The 14742-nt window shown below is 41.5% G+C and overlaps 1 protein-coding gene across 2 annotated transcripts in view; it reads right to left on the bottom strand.

Moving 5' to 3' along the window:
• Positions 1 to 13980, bottom strand: part of ATXN7L1 (ataxin 7 like 1) — a gene marked incomplete at its 3' end in the record, with an annotated part of 35996 nt that extends 22016 nt beyond the window's left edge. For both annotated transcript variants that reach the window (XM_082009296.1, XM_082009295.1), the window contains exons 1-2: positions 13760 to 13980; positions 631 to 914 (exon numbers count right to left, since the gene is read on the bottom strand). In XM_082009296.1, the coding sequence (XP_081865422.1) occupies positions 631 to 914; positions 13760 to 13965 (490 nt within the window). In that variant the 5' untranslated portion in view covers positions 13966 to 13980. The remainder of the gene's footprint in view (positions 1 to 630; positions 915 to 13759) is intronic.
• Between the last annotated feature and the right edge of the window lie 762 nt (positions 13981 to 14742).

A 14742-nucleotide genomic window follows, 5' to 3' on the forward strand; every position in this document is an offset into this window, starting at 1 on the left:
GCGCCCTCAACCCCACCATCCTGTCTTCCTGAGACAGAGCGAGATCCCCATGCTGCAGATGTCTTCACTCGTGTGATTTGCAGGGGGAGAGGGGTGGAGGGGAATTACTACTTTTAAGACTTCCCCAGCATTTCCCATATCTTTTTAGAATTTTCTAGTATTTAAAACCAAGAAAGAAGATTCTTTAAAAAATCATGACTTGGTGGATAATCCAATGTGTTAAACCTCAACTGTTGAACTTGATCATGACTATACTAAAGTCACCCAACCAAGGCACATTTTCTTTTGTGGTTAACAGACTCAAATTACATAATGGCTTGAAGAAGCTTTCTGCTTTTCTGTTTTAATGGATTTACTACCTTAAAAATTTATATTTGGCCTGCTGACCAGTTGAGAAATGCACTAAACACTCTTAATTTCAAGCTAAACAGAATGTGTACTTTTAAAATATTTTACACATGCTAAGAGTGTGAAAACTTTCCTTTTCATATGTGCAAACTGGCATCTTACAGCAAAAAAATCAAACCAAAACCACGCAACCGCATTTTATTAGTACATTATTTCTCAGCTATAGAAATATTAGTGAAGAAAGAGGAACCACCTCAAAAGAAAAACTACGACATCACTCACCTGAAAGTCTTTTGTAAGGCTTGTTACTGCTTTTAGTGCCATTTTGGTGTTTCTTGTCTATTGATGGAGCTACGATTCCTTTGCCGTTCAGAATCTTTTCTGGTGACGGTGGCACTGACTTGGATGTCAAACCAGATTTAACCAAAGTTGGAGCAGGTATGGTGGATGAAGAGGCTGAGGAGGAGGTGATGGTGGTAGTGGTTGCAGAATTCATTTTAACATTGGCACCATCTGCCTTCACTAGGTTAGGAATTTTCTCTAGACTGACTACTGGAACAGGAACACTGCAAAACCAAAGAAAAATCTTCAAGTTGCATTTTCTGTACCAAAGAATTACAGTTACTTAAACCCCTTCCACAGACATAAAAATTATGCAAGTGACACAGTATCTTCAGAGCAGACTGAAATGAAATACTTCATACCATTATTGACTATTTTTGTTCAATCAAATGTTTCGAAAACTAGGCATTGCTAAGGCCTGGCAGAGTAGAGAATTATGAAAATGAACCTTTGTATTTTTTTTTTTAAGATCCAATCCAATCCTATCCATAAACAAAATAAGTCTTTGGTAGTAAGCAAAACATAGCCCCTAACATATATGGTCTCATGCCTTTAAGACAAGCACATATCAGATATGTCTATGCTGTACTAAACTCACCATGACAATTAAGGATTTTGCTAACAATATTAGTATTTTTAAACTAACACAAAAATAATTAATTTGCTCAGCTGTGTCTGAATGACATACGAGTTCCGGAAACAAGGAGAAAAGAGGCTTTAAGCATAGAAATCTTAACAGCTCCCTTTAAAAGTATTACAATCCTTGATAAAATAAACATTACTAAAATGTATTTTTAATAAAATCTTGTGAACTTAAAAACAAAAATTCCCAATATAATTATTAGCTTAGTTGGCCCTTTTCAGAATAAAGTCTGCAATAACTTACTTCTCCTGACTTAACTACCATCACAGCGTATTTGTGACACTAACAAATGTTACCTTCTCAATTTGGCAGCAAAAAAGATTAAGACAAGTAATTTTCAATTCCAACATTATTTTAACATTTCTGGCTCCTATCTGCTTGAGAAAATATCCAGCAATGGTAGCTGCTTTTTACCTACCCACCAACTCCAAAATTGGATGTCTTCTGACTATCAATTAATATATAATATATAAATTATATACCTTTCCTTACTGTAACAAACCCAGACAGAAAATATTAATTAAAACCCCTAAATTCTCAGAGCTTTAAGCCCAGGTTTCACTGGAGGCCGCAAATGAAAACATCTCACTTATTCAGTTCTCCCTGTACACCGCCTGAAGAGTTGCTTTTGCCAAATAGTTGACTATCTGCCTTGTAAGCAAATTCACACACGGATCATGCAAAAATGACAATTTTCAGACTATCACTCCACACTGAGCAAACAAAAGAAAGACAAGCTTCCTTAAATGCAAATGCAATGGTGATGTTTAAAAGGTAAAACAAATTCCTCATTTAGAAGCATGAGAGTCTCCCTAACAGTATTCCCATCTTTTCTTCTCGGAATTGCACAGAACTAACCTAATCTCTGTAATTTTAACCCCCAGCATAAAGGGGACAGCTGAGAAGGCTGTCCCACACTGAAAGATTTCTTAAAACTCGGGGATTCTTTAATCTATTATTATCTTAAAGTTTTAACTTGATTTACACGCTAAAGGTAAAATGAAATGTATTTATAAATAGTGTGAATTACTCCTTAACAAACTGTACTCAAAGAACAATCTTGCATGTTTAAATTAATTACTGCAGTAATTTTGCACGGCAGTGCAGAGCTACTACAAGTGCATTACTCCCGTGACGTGTGTTACACACGCAAACAGCTGTTAAATCAGTATATGCTCCGAAGTACCCCGGCACGTTGCAGTTCAGGTAAGCAGAGCTTCTTGCCAGAGACCGCACCGTGGTCAGAGCGCCCCAAGACAGGCAACATCTGCCTCTCTGCACATCACTGTATGGTTTGGGGCTTCCTCCCATTCACAAGTCTCACATAAATTCTGTCTGAAAAAATAGCATTCCTCCTACAGAAGGAACGGTTAACGGCTGTGGAGTTTCTACAATCAGACAAAGATGACTCTGAGATGGCGTTCTCCATGGGACGCCCTCGGAAACATCGGAAGCAGGGTCCAAAATAACTCAGTCTTGACCTGCCTGGGCTACTACAAAACCTCCATTTCTCCAAAGCTGCTGGAGATGATAAGCAAAAAGTGTGACATGCGTGGCTGGAGCGAACTGTCCCATACAGGAGCTGTTAATCTTTGTTCTAAGGGTATTTTAAGATAGAAAAATGTACAAACCTTGATATAAACAATATGTATGTAAAACTAAAAAGAAGATTTAGACACCAAGACATCTTCTGGAGCTGGAATTAAATTTAATGAAACATCCATATCCTGTGCTACCATAAATACAGCAGTCAGAATACAGATCCAACTGCAGTACAATGTAGAGCGCTGGCCAGTAACTAAGCAAAAGTAATGTAACTCACAAAACTAGAATTTCATTAAATATTTCAATAAATGCAAACATGGAGCTATGAAAGAGAGGATTTTTTAAAATCCTTTTTTAAACTGCTCTGGATTTATTAAGTTAAATGACTGACAAAAATTATACACCTCAGGGTAGGTATTAATTTTTTTTGCTTTTAAACAGATGGCTATTACATTTTCTGAAAATAGAATTTTTTTACTGTAAAATAGTTTTTCTATATAAAACCTATGTAAAAACATATCAACAAATCTTCAGGCCCAGTTTCCAAGATCTACCTTAAGTGAAAGTACTGATACACAGTGAAAGAGTCAAATGTATTATCTGGTCTAGTAGCAAAATATGCTTAATAAATATGAAAAAAGTTTCTCTGTTTTGCAGTGCTCAGAACCCCAAATCCTAGGGCACATATGGATGGGTCACTGTGATAATGGAAAAAGCCCAAGGGAGGGAACATTTTTGCTTAGATTTGTTACAGATCAAGTCAACCTTCATTATGCATTTCAGCACAATGTAGGGAAAAAAAGAAAAATACTCCAGTATTTGAAGACACACCTTCTATAGGACTCCTGGCAGTCTACAGTAAATTGTTTGAGATTTTAGAAGCTACAAATTATACTTTCTCTCTCTCTCCTTTTTTTTTTTTTTTTTTAAATATAAGTGGGTACTGCATTCAACATTAAAGAACTCTAGTTTCATCTTAGCATAACACATAGAGATTAACTGGTAACCAAACAGCAAATTGGAAGCTGTGCAGGACCAGTGACCACGATCAACTACTAAGGACTAAGAAGGTAAATAAATCACACATGCTTATATTTATATTTGATGGTTAAAGAGAGTTCTTTTCCCAAACTGAGTTTTCTGAGTGAAAATTGAAGATTTCTTTAAAAAGTTTGTTAGAAAAATAAGAAAATCAGCTTTTTAATCTTACTTACTGTATTTTAAAAAGAATTTTTCAATGAAGAGCCTGTTTAGATTTATTAAAGACAACTGCTGAAAGGGAAAATGAGAAAAACAACATGCAACAAACATAAAAACTGAGGAAGGGCACAAGACAATCAGTAAAAATGAGAAATATGGGAGTACAAACGATTGCCAACAATAGGTGAGAAAAATCTGTATTCAGCAAAGACAAGTTTACTTTTTTTAACAAAAGAAATTCTAATAATAATAGCAGCATCTACCTAAAGGGCAGTAAAGTAGCAATTAGCGATGCAAAAATGACAGAAACGTTCAGTATTTCTATATTAAGAAGGAAGCATGTTAATGCTCTCCAATCAGATAAAAATGTTTTTTGATTCCCTCAGTCAGTGTGAAGTGCCAGCTGAAAAAAAATGAAATTTTTTTTTTTGTTTGGTTTACTTGAGCAAATCTGGATAATGTGGCCATGAGTTCCAAATGAGTTGGAGTGATATTGGGTCTCTCTCTAATGGAATCTTGGAATATTTTGCCACTTAGAGAAGCTAACTGAGTGCTGCTGTTGCATCCACACTGAAAACCAAAGCCAGAGTGTCTTGGAAGAAATAATGGAAAAGCTAATAAAAATAAACTGATAAACAATTAGTTCACATGGTTTTGCTGAAAATCAGATGTCAGCAAAGAAGTCTGGTATCACTTTTTGATGAGATTACCAGTTAAGCTGACGAAGATAACCGAAAATGTTCCAACTTTTGAAAGGCATTATAAAACACAAATAAGAACAGTTTAAAAGCAAATGTTAACATAAAATTAAAAATTAGTTTTTCAGAGAGTTATGATTCAAAAAGGATGCTTGCTAGGGGGACTTTTCAGCCATCATTACCAAGTCTGACATGACTGAAAACTTCACTGGTCTTTACAAATGAATAAAAGATTACTGGTGATAACATTTGCTAATGGAATCAGGATCGATGGAAACTAAATAATGAAGAGACAAAGGCAGCTATAAAAAGCAGCATGGACTGTTGGGTAAAGTTCATTAAATAAAAAAAAAATATTTTAATCACAGAATCATTAAGGTTGGAAAGGACCTTCAAGATCATCAAGTCCAACCATTAATCCAGTGCCACCACGTCCCCTAAACCATGTCCTGAAGCACCACATCCACACGTTTTTTGAACATTTCCAGAGACGGTGACTCCACCACCTTCTCTGGGCAGCCTGTTCCAACGCTTGACCACTCTCTCGGTGAACAAATTTTCCCTAATATCCAATCTAAACCTCCCCTGGCGCAACTTGAGGCCATTTCCTCTCGTCCTATCACTAGTTAGCTAGGAGAAGAGACTAACACCCACGTCGCCACAACCCCCTTTCAGGTAGTTGTAGAGAGCGATAAGATCTCCCCTCAGCCTCCTCTTCTCCAGACTGAACACCCCCAGTTCCCTCAGCCGCTCCTCATAAGACTTGTGCTCCAGACCCCTCACCAGCTTTATTGCCCTTCTCTGGACATGCTCCAGCACCTCAGCATCCTTCTTGTAGTGAGGGGCCCAAAACTGAACACAGGATTCAAGCTGCGGCCTCACCAGTGCCGAGTACAGGGGCATAATCACTTCCCTACTCCTGCTGGCCACACTATTTCTCATACAGGCCAGGACGCTGTTGGCCTTCTTGGCCACCTGGGCACACTGCCGGCTCATATTCAGCCAGCTGTCAACCAGCACCCCCAGGTCCCTTTCCACTGGGCAGCTCTCCAGCCACTCCTCCCCAAGCCTGTAGCGTTGCATGGGGTTGTTGTGACCCAAGTGCAGGACCCAGCACTTGGTCTTATTAAACCTCATAGTTGATCTCAGCCCATCGATCCAGCCTGTCCAGATCCCTCTGCAGAGCCCTCCTACCCTACAGCAGATCAACACTCCCACCCAACTTGGTGTCATCTGCAAAATTACTGAGGGAGCACTCGATCCCCTCATCCAGATCATCAATAAAGATACAGAACAAGACCGGCCCCAGAACTGAGCCCTGGGGAACGCTGCTTGTGACCGGCCACCAGCCAGATTTAACGCCATTCACCACAACTCTCTGGGCTCGGCCATCCAGCCAGTTCTTCACTCAGCGTAGTGAAGAAGCCGCCAGTTTCTCCAGAAGAATGCTGTGGGAGACGGTGTCAAAGGCTTTACTAAAGTCCAGGTAGACAACGTCCACAGTCTTTACCTCATCCACTAGGCGGGTCACCTGGTCCTAGAAGGAGATCAGGTTGGTCAAGCAGGACCTGCCTTTCTTTAACCCATGCTGGCTGGGCCTGATCCCTTGGTTGTCCTGCACATGCCCTGTGAGCACTCTCAAGATGAACTGCTCCATGATCTTCCCCAGTACGGAGGTCAGGCTGACAGGCCTGTAGTTCCCAGGATCCTCCTTCTGGTAGGAGGATGGGTTTCTTGTAGATGGGTGTCACATTGGCAAGCCTCTAGTCTTCTGGGACCTCCCCTGTTAACCAGGACTGCTGATAAATGATGGAGAGTGGCTTGGCAAGCTCCTCCGCCAGCTCTCTCAGTACTCTCGGGTGGATCCCATCAGGCCCCATAGACTTGTGGGTATCCAGGTGGCTTAACAGGTCCTTAACTGCTTCCTCCTGGGTTGTGCTCTCCATCCCCATCTTCCAGCTCAGGGGGCTGAATACCCTGTGGATACCTGGACTGGCTATTAAAGACTGAGGCAAAGAAGGCATTAAGTACCTCAACCTTGTCCTCGTCCTTGGAGACAATGTTCCCTGCCATATCCAGTAAGGGATGGAGATTCTCCTTGCCTCTCTTTTTGTTGTTAATATATTTGTAGAAGCATTTTTTATTGTCCTGTACGACTGTGGCCAGATTGAGCTCTAGCTGGGCTTTTGCCTTTCTAATTTTGTCCCCGCTTGACCTAACGAGATTCCTTGTACTCTTCATGAGTTGCCTGCCCCTTCTTCCAGAGGTGATAAACTCTCCTCTCTTCCCTGAGTCCCAGCAAAATCTCCCTGTTCAGCCAGGTCAGTCACCCACCCTGCCAGCTCTTCTTACGGCACATGGGGGCCGTCTGCTCCTGTGCCTTTAAGATTTCCTTCTTGAAGACTGTCCAGCCTTCCTGGACCCCTTTGTCCTTCAGGACTGTCTCCCAAGGGACTCTCTCAACCAGTGACCCGAACAGGCCAAAGTCTGCCCTCCGGAAGTCCATGGTAGCAGTTTTGCTGATCCCCGTCCTTACTTCACTCACAATTGAGAATTCTATCATGTGATGGTCACTAGGCCCAAGGCGGCCTCCGACCACCACATCTCTCACCAGTCCTTCTCTGTTTGTAAACAGCAGGTCAAGCAAGGCATCTCCCCTGGTGGGCTCAGTCACCAGCTGTGTCAGGAAGTTATCCTCCACACACTCCAGGAACCTCCCAGACTGTTTCCTCTCTGCCGTGTTATACTTCCAGCAGATGTCCGGTAGGTTGAAGTCCCCACAAGAACAAGGGCCAGCGAATGCGAGACTTCTGCCAGTCGCTTATAGAATGTCTCATCCGTCTCTTTGTCCTGGTTGGGTGGTCTGTAACAGACTCCCAGCAAGATACCTGCCTCATTGGCCTTCCCCCTCATCCTTACCCATAAGCACTCGACTTGGTCTTTACAATCATTGATTTCTATACAATCAAAACACTCCTTAACATACAGAGTCACCCCACCACCTCTCCTTCCTTGCCTATCCCTTCGGAAGAGTTTATAGCCATCCATTGCAGCACTCCAGTCATGAGAAGCATCCCACCATGTTTCTGTGATGGCAACTACATCATAGCTGTCCCGCTGCACAAGAGCTTCCAGCTCCTTCTGTTTGGTGCCCATGCTGCGTGCATTGGTGTAGACGCACTTGAGCTGGGCTATCGATTTCAACTCTGGCACGCCACCCCTAGGCGCATCTCAAGTGAGCTTGGTTTTATCCCCTTCCCCCTTCAAATCTAGTTTAAAGCCCTCTTGATGAGGCCTGCCAGCTCATAAGCAAGAATCCTTTTGCCCCTTGGAGACAGTTGCACTCCATCTGCTGCGAGAAGGCCTGGTGCTGTGTAGACCGCCCCATGGTCAAAACCCCCAAAATTCTGATGACAGCACCAGCCCCTGAGCCATGTGTTGATCAGGTGTGCTTTCCTGTTCCTTTCAGTGTTCTTCCCTGTCACTGAAGGGACTGATGAAAACACTACCTGTGCTCCCGCTCCATCGACCAGTCGCCCCAGTGTTCTCAAGTCCTTTTTGACTGCTTTTGGGCTTCTTAGTGCAACATCATCGTTGCCAACCTGCATGACCAACAGTGGGTAGTAATCAGAGGGCCGAACCAGACCAGGGAGTTTCCTGGTGACATCTCTCACCCGGACCTCAGGGAGGCAGCAGACTTCCCTGTGAGTTGGGTCTGGTCGACATATTGGGCCCTCTGTACCCCTCAGAAGGGAGTCGCCCACGACAATTACCCTCCTTTTTTTCTTAACAGAGGATGTCTTGATGCGTGGGGCTGGCTGACTCACCCTAGGCACCCCCTTGGATGGACCTTCGTCAGGGTCCTCATGTTCCTGTCCCTCACGTTCCAGAGCCTCATACCTGTTGTGTAAGGGCAGCTGAGACGGTGAGGGAGGCCGGAAGGGGATTCGCTGGCCTCTCTGAGCAGGGACCTGCTTCCATTTCCCCTCATCTCTTAGGTCCCCTTCTTCTGCCCAGCAGCAAGAGGGCAGGGGATCCTGGGCTGCTTGTGGAGCCTCCACCAGCTGCCCCTACTTCAGGGATGGCAGGGTGTGGCTCCACCAATCTATCTCCCTCTTACACTCCCTAATGCTTCTCAGCCTCTCCACTTCCTCGTTCAGCTCTGCCACCAGGCTGAGCAGGTTGCTCACCTGGTCGCACCGCACGCAGGTGGTGTCTCCGCTGGTCTCTGGTACAACCGACAGGCTCAGGCACTCCCTGCAGCCGGATACTTGGACAGCCGCCTGCTTGCGCGGGAGCTCTGTCTGTGTCACCGCATTCTTTCTGGACACGGTTTTCAGCCGAGTGACGACCATGGCTGAGCCTCCTCTGGGAGGATGATGGCCACTTGTCAGAGAGCCTCTAGTGCCGGGCGTGGGGGGACTGCGCCCTGCCCGCACGCCTTCCCTGCACGCCCTGCCGGCGCGAACTGATGCGCAAACTGACGCAAATGTAAAGCTACACATGAAATAACAAGCTATTCAGTCTGCAGTGAAATACGGGGAAACAACATACTGGAAAATAGTGACAAAAATATTTAGTGGTCACAGTGGACAAGCAATATGAGCTTTTCTTGTACTGTTGTGCTTATATTAAAGAAGGAATATGGCAAATAAGATTAAGGAGCAAATTTGCAAATTTGGTTCAATACCAATGTTGATGAATTAGAAGGGAACCAGAGAAAGGCTACAAAAACACCTGAGGACTACACAAAGTGCTTGATCATGACAGGCTTCGAAAGCTCATTCTCTCTTTCAGGTAAGATAACTGATTTCCTTCTGTTTTCTCATGTTCTTGGTCAGGCAGTTGGTCTAGATGATCATCGTAGGTACCTGTCAACTGACATAGTCTAGTTCTATTCTATTCTATCCTGCCAACTCCTTCAGCAGAACCTGTGACAAACTCCTGAAACAAGACTGAATTTCCCTCCTAAGTATCTTGTGGCAATGTTTTTTAGTTCCAAGCCATTGCTTGTCAATGTCATTCCCAAGCAAGAAAAATAACTGTAGTATGTTGCAACACTCGTTATACCCGTAGCTCCTTATTACATCTGCTTTCCTTTCTTCAGACTTTTTGAAATTGTTTTTCCTTGCTGTTATGTAATTTTGCTGTTTTTTTTCTGGTCACTCAAAACTATATGCATTCTAAAAACCTCAGCCACTCATTCAACTGTCTTCAAATTTGTGAGAAAAGAAATTCGCAAAAATTTAAAAACATAAAACATTGTTCTATTCTACATTGCTGGGATCGCCTCTATAATGTAACAAGGTATTTGTGATTTAGTGGTTATGTGGTTCAAGTTAAGTCTGCTGAATTTTGTTTCCAATTCCACGCTGCATTAGGAATATCCTCAAATCTTGACTAACTTCACTTTCTCAACCTCAGTATGAATAATTTCCTAACATAAAGAAAAAAAACCTAAGAGATGATTAAAAAAATCCTTTGAAAGGTTGACATTATAAATGTTAAATGATTACCCATAGGTATAACGTTGTGATCCTATTTCTGTTCACAGAAAGATTGTCAGTTTTCTACATGTTGATGAAAACGACATAATTCCTATCTCATTCTCTTCATTTTCTGAACTTCCGGCAGGCAATGGCTGATCCTCATGGAGAGAGGTCAGGGTGACTTGCTTCAGCTGGTGTCACAGGGCTAGTCTACTTTAACACTTTACCCCAACTTTACAATGCCTCAGGATCACAGGTAGGTGGAAATGAACACCCTGTAGCATCACAGCACCAAAATCCTCCAGGGCAGTGCTCAGAAGCTGCACTGGGGCACAACAAGCCAAGCGGCATCGTTGAGGCAGGTCAGCAGAGAGGGAGAGAGTTCCGGGCCCCAGGAATGCTTTTTATAAAGGGTGTCTGGGGTATTCTTATTATGATCACTTGCTCATTATTGTTGTTATTACCACCAATCTTCTTACTCTTTGCCTTTTTCTCTCTATTTTCTACCCTTTTGCTACACCTCTTAACCACCTCAACTGCAAGCTTCAGAAAACGACGGTTTACATTTATTTTGTGCACAGCACAGCGGTGCTCCAGCACTGCTCCAGTCTCTAAGCACTGCTATATTAATAGCAACGATGTTAGAGAGATACAGGGAAAAAAAATCAGAGCTGACAGATATTTCTGGATGATGCATTTGCAATAATCCTTCATATTCTAACTACAAGAAGGGAAGTATTAAAACAGCGACTACAAAAATGACACAGATCTCTTTCATCTGCTCATGCTTTTTAAAGCATTAGCCAAGGAGCAACCTGAACCTCTGCAGCACATCCTAGAACAACACAGGGTGTGAAGAAGAGAAACAGCTACTCGGTCAATGTTTAAGATGATGACTCAACCAAAACTATAATGAATTAAACAACGAAGAGTTGGGTCTACATGTAGGCAGGCATGACAACAGACAGATCTGCTGGGCCATGCTGTTGCTGAGGCCATTGCTGAAATACTACTACTAATTGTAACAGCTAAAATTTCAAAGAGATGCTGTATGAAAGAATCAGGCAAGCACAACAAAGGTTATTCCAGGCCTGGAAAGCAATCATTAAAAGTGATAACATTGCTGCATTATGCTAATTTGATAACTGTCTGGAAGAACTGATGTAAAGTAAGCATTTGTGGTACGAGACTACAGCGTAACAGACAAAAGCACTGAAAAACTGAAAGCTTCTGAGGATGATAAACCACAACACACCTGGATACACGATGAATCCTACTAGCATTTTTGAGACAAATGTATTTGTGTCAATTGAGTATTTCTTCTAAAAGATAAGTGGGTGAAATTCTATAGCTTGTACAGATAGCTCAGTGGAAGATACAATCTTACCTTAAAAAAAGAATAAATTTTATCAATAATTTCTCCTTGAAGAAAATCAGACCTGCTGAATATTTTCTAGAATTCTAAATAAAAATTATAATCCACTAATGGAATAGGAACAAACACTTTCTTCCCTAATAGAAATTCCCCTTATAGAGAGCTGCCAGCTCTCTATAACCTGTGATGATTATCAGACTGATTTTATTCTTTAACAACTCATGTAATCTAAGGCACTTGACACTAATTTTGAAAGACAATTTCATTGATCTCCACTTCAGACTGTTTGTGATTTGTTATGTGACTATTACAGTATCTTTAACTACTGCATGCCTCTTTTTTCCCCACTGGTAAACAAAACCACAGTACTCTCTCCCAGCAGAGCTGTAAGAATTGGGTAAATTCACCGGTACAACTACTCACATATTCATTGCTGAAGTATTAACAGAGCAGTACAACAGTTTCAAAAAGCTAGATCTACCTTGTTAATCATTAGTAAATGTTTGGGATGTTCCCAATAAAGGCAAAAGGGATTGGTGGAAATGCTCAGTTATTTTGTTCCCTTCCAGCTTTTACTGACTGACAGAATGCCATCTGTTGCCAGAACGGAAGATATTGTTTACAGATTCAGTTAGTATGCTGAAATGTGGATGTGTAAGTTGCTGTCTGTAATGCTAGGATGAGAAACAGGTTTATAGTCAATAGTGTTAATACTCTGAAGTCCTTTCTGATTTTCTTTTAATTAGACTTAAAAAACCAAATCCTCTCTTGCATAAAATTCCTCTCCAACACTCAGAAGAAAAGGTCACTGTTCAGTCAATAATATTTCTTTTTAAATAGTAAATGAGGCATACCTTAACTAGAACAGCCTCTATATCATCTGTGTGTATATGTGTGTGTAATAGAAACATCCAGATGTTCTATTTTCAGAATTATATACCATAATTGTCCACAATGGTTATCGTGCTTATAGAGATGGTGGGCTCAGATTTATATGAAGATTAGATTTTGATCAAGTTTTTTCCAGTGTGAGGTAAATTCTACAGCTAGGCAGAAGCTGCTCTCTTTGAAACCATACCAACTAGCGCACGTTTCAGGCAGAAAACATGAGCTATTACTTAAACATCATTTGGGTTTATGCTTTGTCTCATGTGTGAACGGTTTACATTAGATTACTGCTTTAAGGCAGCTGTGTCCAGAAACCCTACATAAAATCATGACATTCTTATGCTAGGTATTACATATAAAAGGGAAGGATCTTTAGACAGTAAGTAGATAAAACTTAAGAAAAAGGAAGTCTTACTATCTCAAGTTTACAGACACAGAACTGAGGCCGAGTAAGGTGTTACAGTAGCCTGTGCAGAACCAGGAACTGAACCCACATCTTGAGTCACCAACCTAGTGACCTAATCACAAAGCATCTTTTCTGTAGACAACTAAAGACAAAACAGTTTCTTATAAAATAGTGACCCAGTTCTGCTCTCATTTACATTTTTGCAACTCTGCTGCTATCATCAGTCACGGGAGGATGGGCCTGGCAGTCTCAAAGCCTGTAGGTATATATATATAACAGTAGATGATGTAAGATGCCCCCAAAATAGTGATTTTTGCAGCCAGAATTTTCTTCTGTCTTCTTATAAGGCATCAAACATTATCAAATTACAGAATGAACTCCAACAGCAGCTGCTATTGAAGATAAATGACTATAACCAGTAAGTTTTCATGAACATTAGTTAAGCCAATAATAAGACCTCTGCAAAAATTATCCTACTGTTTAAAAGCATCAGTTTTAAGGGCTGATACTGTAATGAAAGATGGACCATAAAGATAGCAAACTGGGTCAATATCTCACTTGCTACATGCATCTTAAAAAAGCAGACACTCAATGGAACATCAGAAAAGTAATCCAGCCCTTTTTCCTCTTCCTATATATATATATATGTTTTTTTTAAAATTTAAAACCATCCCAGTTTCCCCCCTTAGGAAATGTAGAGGTTTAAACGGTAAGCTTAAATAAGATGAGAATATGGATTTTTTTGATGATTGTAAAATATATGTCGAGATACTTACTATTTTTTTGAACACCAACATATTCAGTAACTGTTATTTTGGTACTTACCATGGTTTATCCCGTGATACTTTTGAAGGAAAAACTGTGTGCTGTTTGCTACTGGAGGTAAGTAGATTGTCTTTGGGCGTTTTGAATGGCTTTGAGTTGCTGCTGACAGGGTTATGGCCGCTGATACAGGATTTCGGTTTCATCTGTACTAGGGATGTCCTGGAATTACAGGCTGGAGAAGCTGGAGAAGGGGAAGGTTTACACATTGAACCGTGTCTTCGTTCTGTAATGGAAAAATAATAAACTTCACAGCATTTCATAAGCTAAAAGAAAAAAAAAAAGTCAGGGAAGAGGAAATTGTTCCTCTCTATGCTAGTTACAACGATTTTACCACTCTGAAGAACACCAGTTCATTACTGTTGTGAATGTAATCAAGCCAAATGATAATTAAACAAAATCAACTCCATGAAGTGCTCTAAAAAATGTAAAAATAGTAAAATAAACGCTAATAACCTACCAGAAAATTTCACCAAGAAATCTCAAACCACTTTTTTAAGCAATAAGCAACCACCAGCCCTATGTGAGGTACACGGGGTATCCCAGCTCTTTCACGTAAAGAAGAAAGAGGAGAGCACGTAACAACAGCCTAGATGACTCGGTGAAATACTCTGTGACAGACATGATTGCTTCTGTAACGGTTTACGAAGAATTCATGTCACCAGGTTACTGGGCAGTTTACTTTATGACTACCTTGTTTCAAGTTTAATGGGAAGCTACAAGGAAAACAGCCGGAAGACGGAAAAGTAGCAAGAGCTCTGTGGCTCCCAGCCCTTCCAGAGGGGCAGGCTCCGCTTGGTTCCCAGCTTGGAGGTTATCTCCAAGCTCCAATCAAGCTAAAAGCTTATTTTTTTCCACACAGAGCAAACGGCAAGTGCCAAAAAGGAGGAAGTTTATATACGGGTCACAAACGTTGCATCTAGAGGTCAGGCCCTTGTGTAAGCGCTGCTCGGGCTCGCACCAGAGACCTCTTAAGTACAGCAAAA

Source organism: Phaethon aethereus (assembly GCF_964289735.1).
Source record: "Phaethon aethereus genome assembly, chromosome: 1".
In the NCBI taxonomy this organism is placed as follows: Eukaryota; Metazoa; Chordata; class Aves; order Phaethontiformes; family Phaethontidae; genus Phaethon; species Phaethon aethereus.